The sequence below is a fragment of the Anolis carolinensis genome, chromosome 2 (assembly GCF_035594765.1).
Source record: "Anolis carolinensis isolate JA03-04 chromosome 2, rAnoCar3.1.pri, whole genome shotgun sequence".
Taxonomy (NCBI): Eukaryota; Metazoa; Chordata; class Lepidosauria; order Squamata; family Dactyloidae; genus Anolis; species Anolis carolinensis.
In genome coordinates this window covers 160,059,407-160,082,463 of record NC_085842.1, presented here as the reverse complement: position 1 = coordinate 160,082,463, position 23,057 = coordinate 160,059,407, and the positions used below count along the sequence as shown (strand labels likewise).

The 23,057-nt window shown below is 37.0% G+C and overlaps 1 protein-coding gene across 1 annotated transcript in view; it reads right to left on the bottom strand.

The window, feature by feature from the left end:
• Positions 1 to 4,626: 4,626 nt before the first annotated feature.
• The window catches only part of larp4 (La ribonucleoprotein 4), a 43,885-nt gene continuing 25,454 nt past the window's right edge, over positions 4,627 to 23,057 (bottom strand). The window contains 8 exon segments of the mRNA XM_003216928.4: positions 4,627 to 9,114; positions 9,117 to 9,350; positions 9,579 to 9,747; positions 11,354 to 11,472; positions 15,267 to 15,425; positions 16,343 to 16,391; positions 16,677 to 16,910; positions 22,202 to 22,305. Coding sequence (XP_003216976.4) covers positions 8,986 to 9,114; positions 9,117 to 9,350; positions 9,579 to 9,747; positions 11,354 to 11,472; positions 15,267 to 15,425; positions 16,343 to 16,391; positions 16,677 to 16,910; positions 22,202 to 22,305 — 1,197 coding nt within the window. The 3' untranslated portion in view covers positions 4,627 to 8,985.

Below are 23,057 nucleotides of genomic sequence, written 5' to 3'. Positions count from 1 at the left end.
TTTGTCCTGAAGTTTTTATAAGCAGGCTCGACAACACATTATTTACCCTTTACTGAGCAACCTACCTGGCGGATCAGCTCAATTCTGTTAAGTTTTTGCTAGAAGATAAATTTCCCCATGTGACTCTGGTCATTGCCAAATTTCTCTTGGACGTAGCCAGGATAAGACATATTCCTGTACTAGACTCAGGCTGAAATTAGCTTTTGCATTAAATTATTTTGTCTAGCGCATCTTCCTGTGCTTTATCTTGTCTATTAATCTGTACGCACATGAGTATTTTTGATGGTTAAACTTGCCAGGTGCTATATGGAGATTAGTCATAGGAGCAGCAGGGATATCAAAATCTTGCTTAATATGGCTATGTGGTTTTAATTTACATTTAATCCATATAATTAATGGTTTTAATTGTCTATGTTTTGTACTCCATTATTAAGCCATTCCCTACAATGTCTTTCCATGTTTTTAGTTATATTCTTTGTTCCTTCCTAACATAGCTTCTCTGTTTCCCAATATATTGTGTGCATGCCTCTCTGTTGCATGTGTTTTAAGATGTTGCTGCTGCTCAATTACATAGTCGTTTCCGACTTTTCGTGACCTCATGGACCAGTCCACGCCAGAGCTCCCTGTCAGCTGTTGCTGCCACCAGTTCCTTCAAGGTCGAGCCAGTTACTTCAAGGATACCGTCCATCCATCTCGCCCTTGGTCGGCCTCTCTTCCTTTTTCCTTCCATTTTCCCCAGCATCGTGATCTTTTCCAAGCTTTCCTGTCTTCTCATGATGTGGCCAAAATACTTCAACTTTGCCTCTAATATCTTTCCCTCCACTGAGCAGCTGGGCATTATTTCCTGGAGGATGGACTGGTTGGATCTTCTTGCGGTCCAAGGCACTCTCAGGATTTTCCTCCAACACCAAAGTTCAAAAGCATCTATCTTCTTTCGTTCAGCCTTCTTTATGGTCCAGCTCTTGCAACCATAAGTTACTATGGGTAATACCATTGCTTTGACTATGCAGACCTTTGTTGCCAGTGTGATGTCTCTGCTCTTCACTATTTTATCAAGATTGACCATTGCTCTCCTCCCAAGAAGTAAATGTCTTCTGATTTCCTGGCTGCAGTCTGCATCTGCAATGATCTTCGTGCCTAGAAATATAAAGTCTGTCACTGCCTCCCCGTTTTCTCCTTCTATTTGCCAGTTATCAATAGGTGTAGTTGCCATGGTCTTGGTTTTCTTGACGTTTAACTGCAACCCAGCTTTTGCACTTTCTTCTTGCACCTTGGTGATAAGGCTCCTCAGCTCTTCCTCACTTTTGGCCATCAGAGTGGTATCATCTGCATACCTAAGGTTGTTAATGTTTCTTTCAGCAATTTTAACTCCGGCCTTGGAATCGTCAAGCCCCGCACGTCACATGATGTGTTCTGCATACAGGTTGAATAGGTAGGGTGAAAGTATGCAGCTCTGCCGTACTCCTTTCCCAAACTTGAACCAGTCTGTTATTCTGTGATCTGTTCTTACTGTGGCTGCTTGGTCTTTATACAGATTTCTCAGGAGACAGACAAGGTGACTTGGTATCCCCATACCACCAAGAACATGCCATAGTTTATTATGATCCACACAGTTGGAGGAGTCAATAAAGCAGAAGTAGATGTTTTTCTGAAACTCCCTGGCTTCCTCCATTATCCAGCGGATATTGGCAATTTGGTCTCTCATTCCTCTGCCTTTTCTGAACCCAGCTTGTACATCTGGCAACTCTCTCTCCATGTATTGCTGGAGTCTGCCTTGCAGGATCTTGAGCATTACCTTACTGGCATGGGAAATAAGTGCCACTGTACGGACGTTTGAGCATTCTTTAGCGTTTCCCTTTTTTGGTATGGGGATACACACACACACACACACACACACACATATATATATTCCAATCTGATGGCCAATCTTGTGTTTTCCATATTTGATGGCATATGGCATGCATCACCTTGACAGCATCACCTTCCAAGATTTTAACCAACTCAGCTGGGATCTCGTCATCTCCTGCTGCCTTGTTATTAGCAATGCTTCTTAAGGCCCATTCAACCTCACTCCTCAGGATGTCTGGTTCTAATTCACTCACCACACCATCAAAGCTACCCTCTATATTATCTATATTATCCTTCCTATACAGATGTTTTAAGATGTAGTCTCGCTTATCCAACATTCTGTATTATCCAACAGTCTGCCTCCTGCCCGCATCCACAGCTATTTCTCTAGGCAGGCAAGTATCACAGATTTTTAAAAATATCTTCACAAGACTGAACGTTTTACGGATTTAACTTCCGATAATATTTTTACTGTAAGTTCGTTTTATGCAATTCTTTCTTTGTAGTCCTTTCTTTTGTAGTCAATGTTTTCAATACATTGCAATATTTTGGTGCTAAATTCATAAATATAGTAATTACTACATAACATTACCGTGTAATGAACTGCTTTTTCTGTCGATTTGTTGTAAAACATGTTTTGGTGCTCAATTTGTAAAATCATAACGTAATTTGATGATTAATAGGCTTTTTCTTAATCCCTCCTTATTATCCAATATTTTCACTTATCCAACTTTCTGCTGGTCCATTTATGTTGGATAAGCAAGACTCTACTGTATATAGCTATTGCACTGCCTTATGGTTTTTGACTGTAATAAATGCATAATGTACTAATTACCTGTCCAGAAAAATACCATGTCCTGCGAAAAAGGCAAATGGATCTGAAAGCATATCAAGCGTTTATCCAGAACATAGCTTTTAAAACATTTCATGATGGTGACACACTTTTAGACATGCATCATTTTGCAACACAGTAATTCAGTTTTACTAGCAAACTGGAGATCAAATCAATCCCTTACCAAGTATCTCATGAAAACCTTTCCTTTATATTTTTTAAAATACGCAAGTTTTCTCCATACATTCGTGCAGCACACCTACACAAGGCAGCTGACACACTAACATGCTGGGACACACAGTTTAGAAAGCTCTGGTCTAGAACCTAAAACGATTAAAGGGTGCTGTAATACTTTGGATACCTCATAAGATGGCATGGCTCCCAGGAAAAAGCAACAAAGTGGGTGGCAATGTGAAGAAGAAGACCACATTAAAGATGGTTCAATTCAGTTAAGAAAGCCACGGTTACCCTGAGTTTGCAAGACCTGAGCAGATCTATTGAAATCCAGGGAGGCCATTTTAACTACATATAGTGCTAGGATTCCACTTCAATTACCACGATCATTCTAAGAAATCCTGGGATTGCAATTTGAGAAGGGGCATTTGGAACTGTTAAGCCACAGCTCCTCCAGTGCCTTTGATTATTCTGCAAGCCAGTTCTGTAGAGTTGTGGAACTACAACCCACACAACACCATAGCGGTGAAAGTGGGTTCAAACAACATTCCTTCTCTAGTGTAGATGCACTCTGACCCAGAACTCCCTAGGATGGAACCATGATAAATTAAAGTGGAATAATAGCACTATAATAGTGTAGTGTGAATGGCCTTGGGTATCATGGCAGTCTCTTCCTCATAGGGTCATCACAATCAGAAGCAACTTGTTAACAGAACAAACATGTAGTTGGGGGAATAGCACTACCTTGCATTTAACACTACTTCACATATTAACCAGGACGCTTTGGCAACGGTGCTCCATGCAGTCATGCCGGCCACATGACCTTGGAGGTGTCTACGGACAATGCCGGCTCTTCGGCTTAGAAATGGAGATGAGCACCAACCCCCAGAGTTGGTCACGACTGGACTTGACGTCAGGGGAAAACCTTTACCTACCTTATGGTAAGCCACACTATAGGAAAATGCAGCCTTCCAGATATTGCATTCCTCCCATAATAATTAAATCTGAGGTATGTAGAGTAGGGCTGAAGCAATTTCAGAGCTTTCACAGCTAGAAAGGCAGAAGTGTTTCTTGAACATTGATTCACCTTGAAGTGTTCATTGGATAATCATATTCAATTATGAATGTTCCCTCTTACAACCCAGCAGGTTTGCATTTGTTACAGAATGTTACATGCCACAAGTATCTCCTGTAGTTCTGGGGCAATCCATACATTTACCACCAGTTTTTTTTTCTGATTTTTCATATTAATGACGCAGTAATCTGAAGCAAATCCATGTGTGTTTGGAAAGGAAAATTTAACTCTTTGCCAGGTTCCTTCCCACAAGCAAATTGTGTTCATTGTACAACAGTCATTTTCAGAATTAAAACAGCATATGGTGAATCATTGAAACTCCTCACTCCTCTGCAGCAGTCTTTCACTCCAAATCGGGAGTTCCAATTGATGTGCTGTATGAAGAAATATACACAAGTAATGGAACTACACATTAGATACCAGGCCCATGCAGTTTAATAATCCATGTGGCATATACAAAAGCCGCCAACTTGGAAATCCAATCATATATGGGGGTCTCTGGCCTTTTATTACACAAGATATAAGTAGGAAGTAGGGTTCAAAAATGTCTTGTCTCAATGGCATTAAGGACTTTCAAAACTTCACATACATACTTCCAACCTATATCCACAAAAATCAATTAAGATTTGGGCATGCATTTGACACCTTTGGTCATGCGTTTGGCACATCAAGTCATTTTGGATCTGGACAAAAATAATATTTTTAAGGTGGCTTTTATTGTTTCCTTCTAATTGTTATTTCCATTTCCCATAGCACCTTGGCAATGTCAAAAACAAATACAAATTACATGTATAATTTGAACAGTTAAGCATGAATCTACTTTACACAATTTTGTTATTTTAGACAGCTGTGATGACAGAAATAAAACAAACTTACAAATTAGAGAAGCAAGACAGTATTTATATGAATTATTTCACTGGAGCCCTGTAACTTTGAAAAGTGTGATTATAAATGTCAGGTGAATCAAATTATTCTGGGAAGAGACATTAGCTGAATATTAAAACAGATGCTGTTTGCTCACTAAACGCTTTTCTTTTGAAGTATTTTGCAGGGAATTTTATCCATGACTGAATCCTTTAAAAAACCTCTAGCTATTACACATAAATTGGTCAACGTTATTACAGGTTAGTCTGAAGACTGAACAGCTCCCATTTCAATTTTCCTAAATTAATATTACACTCAATCGGATGGATCTCTTCCAGGGTCCAGGGCTCAAGACTCAAACAACCTTCATTCAAAGAAAAAAAGGGACAGAATGGAAATCAAATGTATCATCCTAAAGGAAACCCACACTACATAATACCTACACTTACTCTGGTCTCAGTCTCTCTCTCACTCACACATAAGAGCATGATAGATCATTAAAGATTGATGGTAACAATCTCATGTTTCAGAAGTAATTATCAAAAATTAAAAGAAAACTATTGCATATCTGTTGTAATCAACAATTTACAAAAGTTTAAGCAATCCCCATCCCCAAGTGCATTTCTGTTGCATTTTGTCTGTATACAATGCTGCATTTTACAAATTTAAAATAATCTGTACACACGTAGCAGGTATCTTTTCCACTTGTGAATATTCACATGAGTAACAGTAAAAAGAGTGGATATATTCAGACATTTAGCTGATGTTGATGAAGTAGTAAGGCCATAGCTATTTAAACTACAGTAAAGCGTTGCTTAAGTCACTTAATTGCTACTTATCAGCCTGTTCCATCTTAGTTTTCTTCTGTTCAGTAATGTGGATTTTTTTAGCTTACTGCTAAAACCACATCCCTCTGCCAAGCTAACTTTAAAAAAGATAAGAAGGAAAGCAGGCAGGGATGCAAGTCCCATGCAAATTAGGAATTTCCTCCTTTCTCTTTTTCAGAAAAAAGTAGTATAATGGTGGAAAATTACTCCTTAATACTGAGAACAAGGAAGAGGGGGAGACCAAGATTCCAGGTATTAAGGAAACACTCTCTTAAATTCACCAGCCAACAACAGCTCTGGATATAAAAGAAACAACCATCTTGTGGTATTTGTCATCTTGTTCTTTAGCAAAATTTTCAAGAATAAGAGGCATGTACATCCAATGATGACCAGTTTAGGAAAAAAGTGAAAGTTCCCTTGGTTGACAGACAGTTTCGATAGTTTTAAGGATCAGCTGAACCAATATTTACATAATGAAAATGCTCATTTTGGTTATGTTTACCAGTACAGGCTATACTGGTGTATTTTTACATTCACCCAATGCTGTTTCTAGTCCACAGACTCGCCATCAACTGTAGGAACAATAACTTATTTGTTTATGTTTGAATGCAAATAATACACACAAAAAACCCCAAGCACTACCACACTGCATGTTCTTACAGTCAAACAAAACTGTCCTAAAAGTGGATTAAATTCTGAATGTATTCTCTCATTTTCAATAATATGGGAAGACTGATTGATGGAAATCCAAGACACTGCCTGTGAATGAACAAGAGCAATAACCAGCCCAGATATGTATTTAACCATGCAATAAACACAGAAGTTAACATGAAAAATGCAGATGTAAGAGCATACAGCATTGCTCTCCCTCTTTTTAGTAACTGTATTGTTTTTCCCTCTAAACCTATCAGACATCTATGTAGCAAATGAAGGGCAGAAGAGGATGCTATGTTAGTTGAAGAGAAAGTTATCAAATACTTAGGTTATAGTGAGTCCCTCCAAGCTAGTAATTTTTACATAGGAAAAAGCTGTTCACACACTTACACACACATTGCACAAGAGCCATATACCCACTGTGGGAAGCGTGCACGCACACACATACACACATACACACAGGATGCATAATAACATCCCTTCCAATTGTCAAGTTTTTAAATCTCACAGTTGTGAGCCATACTTGTTTCAGAATCCAATAAAGCAAAGAATTATATTTAATATTCATCTCCTTCTGAATACTAGATTCCATTCAAATATGGACAAATCCACAGGGTCAGATTTCCTATACTGATTGCCAACTTATATTCACTAGCTTTCCCTCAAAAAGAACCCTACATATTTTCACTAACAACCTAATTTTTTTCAGAACAGGTATTAAGAATTGAAATACATGTTGAGTTTGCAATGACATGGTGCACTTCTCAGTATAACTGTAGCAGTTCAACGTTTTTCTATTCTAAGTGCAGTAGAGATTTTTAAAAAGTTTTTGAAGTAGTTTTTCATAAATTTTGCAGAGTCCTTAACATTTCAAATATTTTCACCATTTGTGAATTATGTCCATCAAAAATAACATGAGTAAATCAAAGTGGGGTTGTATGTGTTTCCAGACATGATCAATTATTTGTGTAAATTTAGAGACTGTCAAACCCAGGACAGACAGTTTAAAATGAGTAATGATTAATAACATTCGTAGAAAATGAATATCAACTGCTTAAGTACATATACACTTATCAATCAAATCAAAAAGGGTGATTGCCAAGCTGAATAATAAGTTAGAGAAATGACAAATCTGATTTATATATATATATATCTATATATATATGTATACTTATAAAAATAGATATGAGTGTTCTCAAAGCCATTGATAGAGAATGCCTACTGAATAAGAAACTGCCAAGGGTTAACTGGCTAAGAAAAATCAGAAGATGAACATTTTCACAGTTAATTGTTTATCTGCCACTGACATCTTAAAGTTATCACTAGCATATACAAAGTATGATGTGTGGTGGTATCTCGCAACTGAATTTTCCAGTGTTCACAACTAATGAATTTAAATTTGTATGTTCAGTATTAACTAAAGAAACAGGTACATTTCTTTGCTGCTATATATGTTCCTATAAACTTTATACAGAACCTTCAATTGCAGCATGCAGGTTTTGGCAAATTAGCATGTTGTAACTTTCCTATTTCTTTTCTTATTTTCTATGGTTACCAGCCATAAAGGTATGCTAAAGGCTTCTCCAATACTCTCCCATTTAATCTTAAAAATTCCATGGCTAATAACTCTAATAGTTTTGGGAGCATATTCACCAAATGGGGTTTTTCTCCAAGTCTCCCTACTAAAGAAAACCTGATTTTTATTATAGAAAGAAGTGCTTATGAATAGAATTTTTTCAATATATCAGTGCAACTCACTCTATAGAGGCCAATTCGTGTATTGGAGCAAAATCAGACCTCAGGTGGAATCAGTATGATTTTTACAGTATTCAGCATATGCAACAAACAGCCTTTGTTAATTGAATATGATGCCAAGAGAATATTTACGAAACAGTTTTCATTCTTCCTGCATTTCTCTTGGATCACTGCTGGAACATTCATTCCAGCTAGATGTGCATAATTCTGTAATAAAGATTAGAGAAAATACTAAAGCAGTGGGGAGGAAATAAAACAACTAGGAAAAAATGCTAGAACAAATTAAAACCTTGCCCACTAGTTCTTTCTTACTAATCCTGCTGTTTGTATACTCCAAAGTAAAATCATATAGTTTTAAAAAGCTGACCAAAATTAGTAAGGTCACAGACTAAATCTCCAAAACACAAAATACTACAGTAGTACATTCAGTTATCATCAGTGACTAAATCATGACATAACAAGTATGTGGCTACACTCATTCATACAGACCAAGCATGTCAGTTTGGGGCTGATTTGTAATGCAAGGCCATTAATGGCATACACATCATCTTACAGGCCATACATTAAATAGATTTTAAAAAAGTAATTTATAATTTTTACAGAATTTTTTTCCAAAAAAAATATTTTGCCCCATTGTCATATGAGGAACAAGCTAACGTGTGTATTTGTTCCCCACATTCAAGCTAATTCATAACACAATAATCTAGTTTGAGCAGGAAACCTGCTGCAAATTAAAAACAAAAAAATTACAAAAATTATAACCTTTATCATATTTATATTGATTCAATTCCTCCAGCATTTTATATCACTCCGAGATGAATATTGGGACCCCTCCAATCTCTCCCTCACACTGCAAACCCTGTGCTCTTCAGTTTCTGGGCCCACTTTCCCACTTTTATTACATTTATCTCAGCTGGCCAGTTTTTCCTCTACTGTTCTTTAGTCCATAGTTATGATTAAATAAAAAAAATGATCAGTTTTCCTTTGGTGATCGGGGTGGCACATACTGTTCCTTGCCAACACGCCGAGGCGCTCCCTGAGGAGAAGGCCTGCGTCCACACTGGCGCCTCTGTTCCCTGATTTTTCCTGCAGATCCCCCCTTAGGAGGCCCACTGCCTCTGAAGGCAGCAAAGTCCTTCACCCGCCCTTCAGGTTTCTCATGATGTGTCTTCTCTCCAGTTTTCTCATGGGTGCCATTTTCTTCTGTTTTGGCAGGTGAAGTTACGTTGGTACGCAGCTCCCTAAGTGGCTGAACTGGAACTGGAGCCGTTTCTTTTGGGGGTTTCTGGCAGACTTCAGCATAACTGAGTTTCCTGGGTTCCTTTTGGATTATAAAACACAGTAATTTTAGTTTAACAAGAAACTAAACTAATGGCAACATGTTAGTAAATATTCAGAACTAAAATTAAATATTTTCTTTATTTTCCAACTGCCCAAAAAATTGAATATTTTTTACAAGTACTGGAAGCAAAAAAATTCACAGTGTTTATGGTCTCCTTCCATAGTTTATGAAAAGTGTGCAAAACATACTGGAAGCATATGCCCTCACCTGTACTGTCAAAGTAGGCATTGTGTTTGCACCAGTTGTGGAGGAAGTGACATTTGTTCTAGGTGATTTTACAGTACTGAGGGGACATACAGAGGAAGGTGGGGAAGTCTGGCTTGCAGCTTCTTTCTGTACCTGGACCTCTTCGAGCTTCTTGTCCAGTTGAGTGGCACTGGCAAATCCAACAAGAATACTATGTTATACCATACACAAAAAACAAATGTTATAAATATTATAACCTTTGCATTTTCAGGCACCAGTCAGGTTTTAGATCACCAACATTCTTTTTGCAAACTTGTACTGTGCCACAGATTGAGATATTTCATTTTTGAATACCTGTATTTGCCTTAATGCATATAATAAGATATCTTGTAGATGAGATCAAAGGCCAAAGATCAAATTCATTTATGTTTCATATATATCTTTTAGACATAGCCTGAAGATAGTTCTGCACAATATTTTTTAATGATTTTTTACATGAAGCAAAGTTTGTGTCCACTGAACCATCAGAAAATAAAGGAGCAACTATTTTAGCTACCTATGTGGGTATTTTAAGATTTTGGAGCTTTTGGACAAAATTCTTGATAAGAGATGCTCAACCTAAAATATCTTGGGATAAGAAGGTACAAAATTATCTGGGAAAGTTTTTGAAATCATCATTCTTTTCATTTGACAAAAAGGATCCAAAGGAAGAGGGAAATGATGTCAGATTCATCTGTTCTGCTTACTGTTTTCAGGTAGAAGCAGAGTTTGCATACTATCAAATTAGGCTAATCAAGACATACCCAATGGCTCTGACTTCACTATGAATACAAAGCTAAAAGAAAAGCGACAAAATTTGGTCTCCATTAGTGAATTCCAAAACAGAATAAATGAAGACTTCTAAAAATGTAAACCTCTAACCAAAAGGCTGCTCTGTAGAAAAAGGACCAGTTACCTGTAACATCATCATCATCATCAATATATCCTCAAAATGTCATCCTTGACTACTGAGAGATTTCAACAAGTTTAAAATAATGATTATGTACAATGGTGCTGCTTTTTTATTCCACGTGCTCACTATATTTTTGTACTGTTGATTTTGGTTCTTTTATCTTTTATTTAAGAGATGTGCTATTTACAGCTTTTGACTAGATTCCAATCAGGGCTTAATATTAAAACTAGTCAGAGAATTTAGAGCTATGCAGAAAATGTTCCTTTGCACACTCTGAAAGTAAGTATCATGGCAGCTGAAGTCACTTTCAAGCTTTTTGATCTGCACAGTTGTCGTGATCAGTGTTACCAAAAATATCCTATATTTTCCTGCGGCACAATTTACTATGATGGGAAGAAGGTCTCATTGCCCTAACTTGACTAGCTTCAAGTTTTATGATAATCTGTTCCTTCTACTGGGCTTTTTCAGTGCAGGTTGAGTATCTTTTATCTGGAATTTTGAAATGCAAAATCCTGCAAAATTGTCCACATGGGTGTTTGATATAGTGATACCTTTGCTTTCTTATGGTTCAAGGTATGCAAAAATATTGTACAAAGTTATCTTCACAGTGTGTGCATAAAGTGTACTTGACACATAAATGCATTTCATGCTTAGAATTAAGTCTAAACATGAAATACAGGTATTCCAGATTCTGAAATTCAAAACATTTCTGTTCCCAAGCATTTTGGATAAGAGATACTCAGCTTGTAATAGTAAATCACTTTCAATAGATCATTGACAGAAAATACTGGTATATTATGACTAAAGAAAGGGAAATGTAATTGCGTAAACACTTTTGACATACCTTAATCCAGGAGTATCAATCTCACAGGGAGAACTGGCACTCATAACAGGCTGAACAGTGCTTTGCCCATGTTCTTCCTGAGTAGATGTTAAAGAACTGACTGCCAACTCTTTGTTTTCCTGGATGGAAGAAAAAAGAGAGGAGGTTTAATGCAGGATACAAGAGAGCAGGAACATGAGAGAATTACTATAATGATTGTAAGAAGCAGCGAGATGTTACAACAACTGTAGACAGGGTGCACTAAAAAACAAGTACAGCATGGCACTTCTCTAGAATTTGGCGAAAGTAATTGTATCTTATTACAATAACCCAATACTCAGAAACAAAAAAAATGTATGGGCAGAAAACCAACCAAGGAGACCAACACTAGCCATGGCAGAAAGGAAACAAACAAAACCCAAGACCACTACAAACAGTAGTATATCAATAACAATGGTTTTTTAACCCAATATTAATAGACATATACAGTAAAACATAAATCCGTTATATACACGAAGTCTTATAACAATTATAACCTTCTGGCAGGCAAAATGTATGTTCATTCAATAAGCATCTCAAATAAGCAACCCTATATGATTTTCAAGAGGCTTCTCTTTGAAGGCACAGAGTCCTTAGTCTCTTGTAGAAAGAAGTCTGGAAGTAGTAGAATCCCAAAATCTATAAGGAAACAACCCCCACCTAAATTCTTCACAAAAACTTCTAGCATAGACTTGGGCCTTCTATATGTAACATCCTTCCTAAAAGAGTTGGACTGTTTGTAGACACAGTTGCTGAGAATTCTGATGTATAATTGAGAAGACATTTGTGCTTATGCATTCTGTCTTGACACCGGTCCATTGGCACTACTAACAGGGAATCTTACTTTTTGGATCCAATAGGCACATCTGGAATTCTGGAAGAGTGTAATTGATACCATAGTGGGTATGACCAGCCCACAATTCCCTTTAGAATTGAGGCTAAAGGGAAAATAACTTATCCAACAGCCTTTAATACAATGCAGAGGTGTGGCTTGAGTCTCAAAACACAAAACCACTCTTTTGAACCTACATTTTTCTATGCCATAGTCCATTTCACAAAAGGAACACAGTAAGACTCAGAGACAAATAATCTGACCAAGAGACTTAGTATAAATACAGCTTGAGCCACAATTACTAAATCATATTCACAATATTTCTAAACGAACTCCAAAGCAGTTTATTTTATGATGGCAGCATGTTACAATTACACCAAAAGTTACAAATTGTTTAATGGGTTATCAGGATTTCAGAATCAATTCTAAAAACGCCACAGATTGAAAATATCTCATTAGGCCTTATGTTGCGGGGCTGCCACCTGTGAATGATAGAGGATACAAGGGCTGTTTGTGTGCAGAGAGGGGCATCTAGTAGTAATCATTTGATACTCCATACTCCATTTTTTCAAGTGGCAAGTTTCATTGATGCAGAGATACAATGATTTCAATTTGAGTCCATCTTTTTTAAACACCTTGTGCTGGTTCAAAATCATCAGGAAAACAAATTAGTGCTAGCCTGAAAGCTTTAATCTCTAACAGACTGTGGCCATTCCAATGAGCCCCCGTATCCATGAAAGCGTGCTCCGTTGTTATTAACAGAATGCTGAGGAATAAAGAATCTGCCACTTTTCCTTGATCTACCACGTTTTTTCAGAACCATTTGCAATATAACTGAATAGTCTTGCAGCTTAAAAGTCTGACAGCTTTCTACATAGGGCATCCTTGCTAGGCCAGGTTGAATGGGACAGCGTAGCCTTGTGGCTTCAAAGCCTAGGGGTTTTCTATCTAGGGGAAATCTTGGTTGGCCAGGTTGAATAGCACTGAATAGCCTTGCTGCTTGCAAGCATGAATGCTGCAATTAGTCACCTTGATTAGCATTTAATGGCCTTGCAGCTTCAAAGACTGGCTGCTTCCTCCCTAGGGGAATCCTTTTTTGGGAGGTGTTAGCTGGCTCTGGTTGTTTCCTTTCTGGGATTTCCCTGTTTTCAGTGTTGCTCTTTATTTACTGTCCTGATTTTAGAGATTATATTGTTCTGTATTATTATATCATAGTAATTATTATGTATTATATTTATAATCTATTATCTGCTTAGAACTGAATTATATGAGGCCTCTTCTACACAGCTATATAAAATCCACAATGAAATGGATTATATGGCAGTGTGGAATCAAGATAATCCAGTTCAAAGCAGATACTGTGGATTATGTGCCTTGGCATTCTGGGTTATATAGATGTGTGGGAGGGCCTTGAGTCTACACTGCCATATAATCTGGTTCAAATCAGATAATCTGTATTTTATAGGCAGCATGGAAGAGGCCTAAGTGAACCCTGCCTAGGCATCATTGTGGCTGAGGGGGTTCCTATGACATGAAGGGGGCAGGGCTACCCTTCTGACTGGCAGCCAGGGGGAGAACAGCTGTAAATACAATCATCCCCCTCAGGAAAAAAAAATCAACCTTTTCTGTATCTCCTTGAAAATTAATTAGGCAAACTCCTTCTTGTCTTCAGCTGATTTTTTGTAGTTAATCACAAATTCATTACTCTCTAATCCAGTCTGCACAGCATGTGGTCTGCAAAGAGTTCCCTGCAGCCTGCAGCCAGGACTGAACTTCCTCTGGTTGAACCTTTGCATACCTGCCTTTCTGGTCAGGGAGGAAGGGAGGAGTGGCCCACAGAAGACTTCTTAAACATTGGCTCTTTACAAGTGCTAAATTTTGCAGGCCTGTTCTAGACACTACAATATTCTCCTGAGATCTGACTCTTCCTTTGCTTGGTTCCCAGCCTACACCAAAATGTCATCCAAATATGGAAACAAATGAACTTCTATCTCAAGTATGCTATAAATGAAACTAACACTTTGATAACAATCCTTGGAGGTGATGCCAGGTCAAAAGGGAAAACTCTGAATAGGTAATGATGGCTGTTATTTTTTAAATGAAGGAATTATCTGTATAATATATTCATAGGAACATGCAAATATACTTCTTGCAAATGTATAGACAGTAGGACATCCCCAAGAGGTCCAATAATGAACAAATCCACTGATGTTTTTCAGGTCTAAGACTTGACTGTAATCCTCATTTGTTTTTGGGGATTGTGAAGAATTGGGAATAAATCCCGGTGTATCTCTCACCAAAAGGTATTTCCTCTAATGTTATTTCCTCTAATGCAGATATACTTGTCCCACTTATTACCAAAACTCATTGAAAGTGGATTCAGTTATGTGTAAAGAGCGTTGAATGACATAAAGGGTCTATTGTAATTTGATCGCAAAATCAGCTGGAGGCCTTATTACAAAAAGGGTCCTAAAACTGATCCATTAAGTAACACATGGATCTACTTTATATTTTTCTTGAAATGATTATATCATTCCTGTAATATTTTCTTTCTGTATTTTATTATTTTGTATGGTTGGTAGTACCTTCCCTCCCAAAATTAATTTTCCTGTAAAAAGTATATTCACAAAAGTGGTCCTGGTCTTCTGGTTTACCTTCCAATGCTCAAGCCATAATTAATGTCTGCCCACAGCAGTTTATGAAATTGCCTTGGCTACAAAGGTTAGGCATCATAGCTTAAATACTGCAGCATTTTTCCAATTGATGTAATATCTTCTGTAAATCATATAAGCACCTATATCTTCAGAGTCCAAGATTTCTTGAACCTATAACATACCCACTCCTGTGAACTATTGCCGAGAGGAAGTTCTTCCCTTTTTGCTCAGGTTATTTTGCAATTGAAATTTCATAACTGTTATGTCCAAAAGAAGATACATAAACAACCAATGACTACTTCTAATAATTCTAATGAAAATTATAGGAATCTTAAGAGATTCTGCTAGTTGTTTTCATTTCTTCATGTCAGACTAAGAAAAAAAGTGGAAAACAGTTAAATACAGGTACCTTTTCTTTGCTTATTCCTTTAACAATGTCTGACATTCTGTTCTCCAGGACTGGGTCTCCTTGTGTTTTTATCATACTTCCAGGCAAGGGAGGGAAATTCGAGGCAAGTAAGTCAAACTTTGGTGTCAAAGTCTTGGCTTCAACTGAAGGCTGAGGTCGCTACAAGAAAATGTAGCGTGTTAGAATATTACAATGTAAGAGCATATTACTCTCAAGTCCCATTATTAGACAAGAAATTAGGAGACACACTGTCTTCCTTTAAATGTATTTGTACAACACAATTGAGTGACGGAAGAATCCTTCAATATTATCAAAATTGCACCAAGGCATATTAAATTTTCTACCATCTTTACTAGTAATTCAATAGCACCGTATTGATGGATATTAAATGTTACCAGATAGAACAAGAACGAATATCTGTATTTCATTGTGTAACGGTCACCACCATATAACAGTCGCATTTCTTTTTTGGCCCCCCAAGTTAGTATTTTTCCTTTCCTTGCATAATCGCTGAAGCCTTGATTCATCACATCAATGCACTTGCTGGCAGATGATCTGCATACACTGTAGCCACTGCCAGCAAAGGAAGACAGCTTCCTCACTGTAAACAGCTTAGCTAACACTTCCCTCTTCCTGTGAATTGCCGCATAGTACAAACAACAGTGTAACCCAAGTGCCCACACCCCTTTCAACTACGGCTCTTCCCTTGTACTGAATGCAATGGGTTGAAGACAGTGACAATATCGTGTGCTGGGGGGGCAGGCAAAGCTGTTGTTTGTACAATGCAGCAAATCACATGAAAAGAGGAGCCTGGAGTCTTCCCTGAGCTAACGAGACTGTTTAAAGTGGAGAAGCTGGCCTCCCTCTGCTGGTGTATGCAGGTCAGCAGTACACTGATTTTTTTTTAAATAACTCCTTTTTCAGCCAAAGAAATGACTATTACTCAATGAAATACGGTATTTCAGTGGGCCATAAGAAGGACATGGTCCAAGGTACCATTTTCATGCCATATGAAGTGCTGTGAAAGGATTTTTTCTACTAGAATTACTTACAGTAAAACCTAAAAAAATACTTACTGAAAGTCTGTCATCTTCTCTTCTCCTTCTTCCTCTGAAAATGTTCCTCCTGCAAATTAGTGAAGAAGAGCTTCCATAAACATTTTCTTATAATTCCAATATTGAAAATGGTGCTGAAGTTGTCAGGACTTTTCTTCCTCTTTACATTTCACAGAAACTACCCTCCTGAAGAAAAGTAATGCTGCTAAGTGACAGAACATACTTTGCGTACAAGGCATCTCAGATTCAAGAATGGCCTGTAGTAGAAATGCTGAGTTGGATTGAGTTGTGCTCAATTTGTATGTAAACAGTTTCAACTGACTGGAAGAAATAACTTGAAGTCTTTGTTCCTTACCTCCCTCTGCCCATGCCATAATCACCATTCTGTTCTATCTGAGTGACAGAAGAATCCTTCAGTGAATAGCTTTGTTCTTGATTTCCTGATAATGTAGTAACTTGCCGATCTGTCTGAAAATTCCTTGAGTTAGCTCTGTGCAAATGTCCATCTCCTACTGACACAGTGTTGACAGCAGATGTTATTTCCACTGAGTGTTCAGAGTTGCTCGGCAGTCGAAAGTGAGGCTTCATACTGGATGACAGAGAAAAACAAATGAGGAATGTATAAAGTACAGTAACAGCATAAACACAGGCTTCCACAACCAAGCTTAACCAGCCCTATCAAAGACTCTTTTAACAAGACTCTATTTCTACTTATTGTGAATATATAAATCTGCATTTCTCAATAATATTATAATTATAAATTGAAATAACAAGTCAACTAGCATAAAACAAGAGTATTTTTAATTCAACTAAATTTTCATTAACACTTTGTGGAGTGAGACACGGGAGGTCAAGATTTTCCTAGTCACAAGATCTGTCAGGGAAAAGGCAATCAATTTTTCTTTCCATATTTTTGAGACCCTGGAAATAACAGGTTACTGAGTAACCTTCTAATGAAAGTTATGGAACTATAAAAAACAGCAACATGATATTCTAGAAAGCTGCACAGCTTTCCCAAAACTCAGTGGAAAAAAGAACAAAACAGAATATTTGCACATTTTAAAAGGAAAACAAACTTGAAGGGAAAGAATCACAAAACAAAATGATGTGCTGGTTCAAAACCTCTGAAGGTTTCAAAAATAACAAAGAATAAAATACCAAACAATGTTACACAACTTAAAAGGTCATGTCACTTTAATTGTCACACAATATTTAAAGCTGCACAATTTCCGAATAGGAAAGGAAACTATAGTACAAAACTGTAGGTATTAGTATATTGCCTGAAGAACAGACAGCAAACACAGCAGGCACTTTCATATATAGTTCTCTCACTTGTACAATTTCTTTCATTTTGTGCAGGTCACAAAGTAACTAAGTTTTGTTATGCCCAGAAAAAAAGTTGAGGCAAGTTTGCCAAAACTTTGTAGATGCTATTTTTCTTTCCACAAATGTTTTGATGGGTCGGAAATGCCAAACTCTTACATCAATTGAGAAATAGTTGGAATATCATCCCTAAGTTACACACAACTCTTTCACAAAGTTCTATAACATGCCATTCAGACAGGATTAGACACCACTAGGAAAAGACAGCTAAACAGTCTCAGATGTTCATGTTCTATATGTACATCAATCTCCTCTTACCTCCTTACCTTTAACAAAACATATTTCTATTTCGTCCCTTACTCCTTCAATAAGGTATCCCCATTTCCCATTGCTTTCTCACCAAAAGCTAAAGACAGGGCTCACTTTTAACTATTTAACGTGTGATAGTGGTGAGGTAATTGAATATTACATTAGGAGACCACTATTCCATTTCAACATAGGTCATTCACTCAGTTTCAATATAAATGATCATAACAGCCTCTTCAGAACACATTGCTCAGGAAATGACAGCAAATCAGTAGCAAATTTAAAAGTAACAGGTCACCAACTACACTGTTTTTCTTCATACTGTAACTGCTGGTTTCATTATCAAATTCCTATCTGTAACTTCCTCTTTTTCTTCTTTTTCTCTCATTCAGGATCTTGATTACCTGAGAGAGGATGGCAGAGAATCTCAAAGTAGACAGATACTTTGAAACCTCTTTTCAAAATTAATGTCACTGGTATATAGAAGATTTGCTATCTCCAAAACAATTATGATTATTCAGCAGTAAATAACAGGGCAACCTAAAGTAAAGTAGCATTTAAAAAAGGGTTTGAGCAAATACACTACCTTAAGTTATTTTGTCGGGTTGGTGATGTACTAGATCAGGGGTCCCCAAACTTTTAAAACAGGGGGCCAGTTCATGATCCTTCGGACCATTGGAGGGCCGGACTATAGTGGGCCGAGCAATAATAATAATAATAATGAATAATAACAACAATAATAACAACAACAACAATAAAAGGAGGGTTGGAAGAGACCCTTTGGGCCATTGAGTCCAATCCCCTTCTGCCTTTGTGCACCGAAAGCACAAGCAAAGCACCCCGACAGATGGCCACCCAGCCTCAATGTTAATAATAATAATAATAATAATAATAATAATAATAATAAAGAGGGTTGGAAGAGACCTCTTGGGCCATTTAGTCCAACCCCCTTCAGCCTCGTGCATCAAAAGCACAAGCAAAGCATCCCTGACAGATGGCCACCCAGCTTCAATGGTAATAATAATAATAATAATAATAATAATAATAATTCTCAATTAAAAGACAAAGTATGGATGGTCGATATTGCAATCCCAGGGTACAGCAAGATTGAGGAGAAACAATTGGAAAAGCTGACACAATATGAGGATTTAAAGATCGAACTGCAAAGACTCTGGCACAAGCCAGTCAAGGTGGTCCCAGTGGTGATCGGCACACTGGCTGCAGTGCCTAAAGACCTTGGCCTGCACTTAAACACAATCGGCACTGACAAAATTACCATCTGTCAGCTGCAGAAGGCCACCTTACTTGGATCTGCCCGCATTATTCACCAATACATTACACAGTCCTAGACACTTGGGAAGTGTCTGACGTGTGATCCAATACAACAGCCAGCAGAATGTCTGCTGTGGACTCATCTTGTTGCGTGTCATAATAATAATAATAATAATAATAATAATAATAATAATAATAATAATAATAATGGTTGTAAGAGAAGAAGAGACCCCTTAGGTCATTTAGCCCAACCCCCTTCTGCCCTTGTGCCATGGGGGGCTGGATAAATGGCTTTGATGGGCCGCATCCGGCCCCCGGGCCTTAGTTTGGGAACCCCTGTACTAGATGAATCAAGGTGAAAGGGACTACAGGAGTCTTCTACTTCGGCCCTCTGCCATGCAGGAAACACAAAACTAAAGCCCATCAAATGTTTTTTAAAGACTGAAAAATGCAGTGTCCACTACTCTCCTATTCTAGTCCAATGGCTATTTCAGTAAAAAAAAAAACCCAAAAAAACTCTTCCTAGTATTTAGGTAGAATCTCATTTCTTGTATTCTAAATTCATTTCTTTGTATTCAAGTCTCATGATAAACATTTAAAAAAGAGGCAGTTGCTACAATACAAATACAAGACTTTTTTGAATAATGGATATACTACAACTCAAGCTTCCACGGACTATAAGCTACGTCAAATGAGGTTTACTATAGAAAACACAAGGTTATGCTGCAATAAATGTGTTACCTTTTAATAAAATAAAGCCAAACATTAATGGAAAACATTTACTGGCAGAAAACCATGAGCTCAACTAAGCTGATTTCATCTCAAATGGTGCACATGTGTTTGTCACAGTAATTTAGTAAGACTCTTTCTATATACAAGAGAGATTTAATAAGCAGCTGGTGTTTCTTTTTTTTTTCTGCAGCAGGAAGCATCCCAGTTCTTGCTAATCCACCCATTCTGTTTTAAGTTTGTTTTCAAAGTCCTTGTGTGATGTTTAAAACTAATTCACAAGAAAATATTTAATGCTGTAAGATCTCATAAAGCTGTTTCAATAACTTTCTCTTGTGAAAAATAATGGGAAACATTATGGGAAACAGAAACACTCTTAATATCACATTGCGATGCAAGTTTCACTAGCAATTATGGAATTAACAATTTGTCAATTCAGGACAAAAACATTACTAAAAAAGTTGTAATAATTAAACAGAAATACAGATCACTGAAAGTTTACTTTCAAGGAACATGGGTCAAGCTTGAAATCCCAGACCTATATTAGCTAATGTGCAGTATGTATCTCATTGCCTAATACTAACAATCCAGCTGGAAAATTAAAATTGCACAACCATTTCATGTTTTATAAAGTAACCCCCCTCCCTAAAGTGGTTCTACAGACTGGTACTTTCTCATTTCATAAAATGTTTTGTGTTACAAAAAATTACAAATGCCATCATTTTTCGTCTCCCTCAACACATACATTGGTGGGAATGTAAAACTGGAAGGCAAGTGCAAATTCCTATTAGGCAACAAACATTCCCAAAATGCTTGGAAATCAATACTATAAAGTTGTAGGGTAATATTTATTCCATTTTTGGGGGAATTTCCAGAGTGACTATAAAAAAGCACAGCAGGGAATTAAAAATCCCAATACACAGGGGAGTATCCACTCATTCAATATTGCATTTAATTGTAATATCTGTATGTTTGCAGCTGAATTGATGCATGTACACAAACTGCTTGTACAGAATACAATTTAATACTTCCCCATGTATAGTTGGTTGGTTCCACAGCTTCAGTTTACACCAAAAGAATTGAGTTTACACATATTGGTCTTGGCCAGATTTCTTTAAACGTTTCTGGGAGAAAAGTTCCTGAATAAGGTGGGATACCATTTCAGACCTATTTGAATTGAGCAGCTTTGCAGATTTCCTTCAGCTGCTAAAGCTATAGTTTGAGTTTCATAGTCCCATCTTATGTTAGGCATACTGACTGGTAGCCGTGAACTTTAGCCTCATTCAAATGTGTACAGAGGTAGCTAGTGGGAAAGGATTGGTAATTAAAAGTTCTTCCCGTTTACTGGAATTTTTGTTGTGAATGGCTTTATCAGTGTGTAAATCTTTACTGCTGTGTCAGAATAGAGACTAATTTAGTGAGTGAATACAGAGATGCAATACATTTGCAAATTAAACTTTTTTTCTGGAAAAGCTTATTTATATATGCAAACATGATGTTGTCGTAACACGGAGAAGAAAAGGAGCCTTGTTTCTAGGCCCTCATTGGAGGATTTGTTAAGACACAGGAACTGGCCATGGTTGTCATTCCCTGCAGTATCTTGTATAGTAATACTGCAGTAAGGGAGGCTCTTGCACAACAACAATCATTCTTGGGGGGGGGGTTCACTTGACCTTGGATCACAAAGCAGTTACCGTGGAATCTCTTGTCAGCAGGTCTCACAAATAGTATAAAATCTGATTTTTAATCTTATAATTAATCATATATTCTCTATGTTTTTTTTGTCTGTGGGGACAACTGAAGCAGCGTTCCAGATATTTTGATGATGTTTTGGCAGACGATAAAAAGAATGTTCTTTATTTACAAATAAAATAAAATTAGCAATATAAAATCCATTCATGCCATTTTTCAGTATGTCAAAAATTAGGTAGTGAGAATTAAGAAAATCAATGGAATTCAAGCTCACATTAAATGCTTGCAAAGAAAGCTAAATAATTTAAGATTTTAAAGGTATGATGTGAATGATTCCAAGAAACAGAAACCAATTTTTGCTAAGAATTCAAGGTCTATTAATCCTGAAATTCTTTTTTCAAAAGTACTTCCATTAGATTAGTTATCAATACACAAGTAGAAGTAACCACCTTAAGTCCCTCGGGGAGATAGGTGCAGGATATAAACAAAATTTTATTATTTTATATTATTATAGAACTATCAGTACAGTCTTAAAATTCATCTCAACACTCTTCATACCGGTTTCTATGGAATGGGCGATTTATACTCAATGCAGCAGCATTTGTCTTGTATGAGCCTGGAGAGCTGAAGCCATTAACAAATCCACCATTGGGAAATGGAGCCTACAGTAAACACAAAGAATTATCAGAATTTATTACACAGAAATCACTCCACTGAAAATGAATGTTTGTGACAAAATAGGGGACTGGAAAGATGAATTATAAATTACAAACTCAAACCAAAATGTATCTACATACAGTAGAGTCTCGCTTATCCAAGGTTCTGTATTATCCAAGGCAGTCTGCCTTTTACTGTGTTTCCCCGAAAATAAGACAGTGTCTTATATTAATTTTTGCTGCCAAAGATGTGCTAGGTCTTATTTTCAGGGGATGTCTTATTTTTCTATGAAGAATTCACATTTATTGTTGAACAAAAAACGAACATTTATTATATATTGTACAGTAGTTTTCATCACAAACCAACTTAACCAGACAAACTATGAATCATATCAAGAATTTCTTGTTACTACCATTATTTCCATGTATAACTGGTATGTACATTTACCAATCCTGCATGCTCTGGTGTTCTGTTTGGCAGGCGCTGGGCATGCTTCCAGACAAAAACTTTGCTAGGTCTCACTTTCGGGAGAGGCCTTATATTTAGGAATTCAGCAAAACTTCTACTTCTTATTATTCGGGGATGTCTTATTTTCAGGGAAACAGGGTAGTAGTCATTGTTTTTGCAGTAAATGTTGCAATGTTTTGGTGCTAAATTCGTAAATACAGTAATTACTACATAACATTACTGTGTATTGAACTGCTTTTTCTGTCAATTTGTTGTAAAACACGATGTTTTGTGCTTAATTTGTAAAATC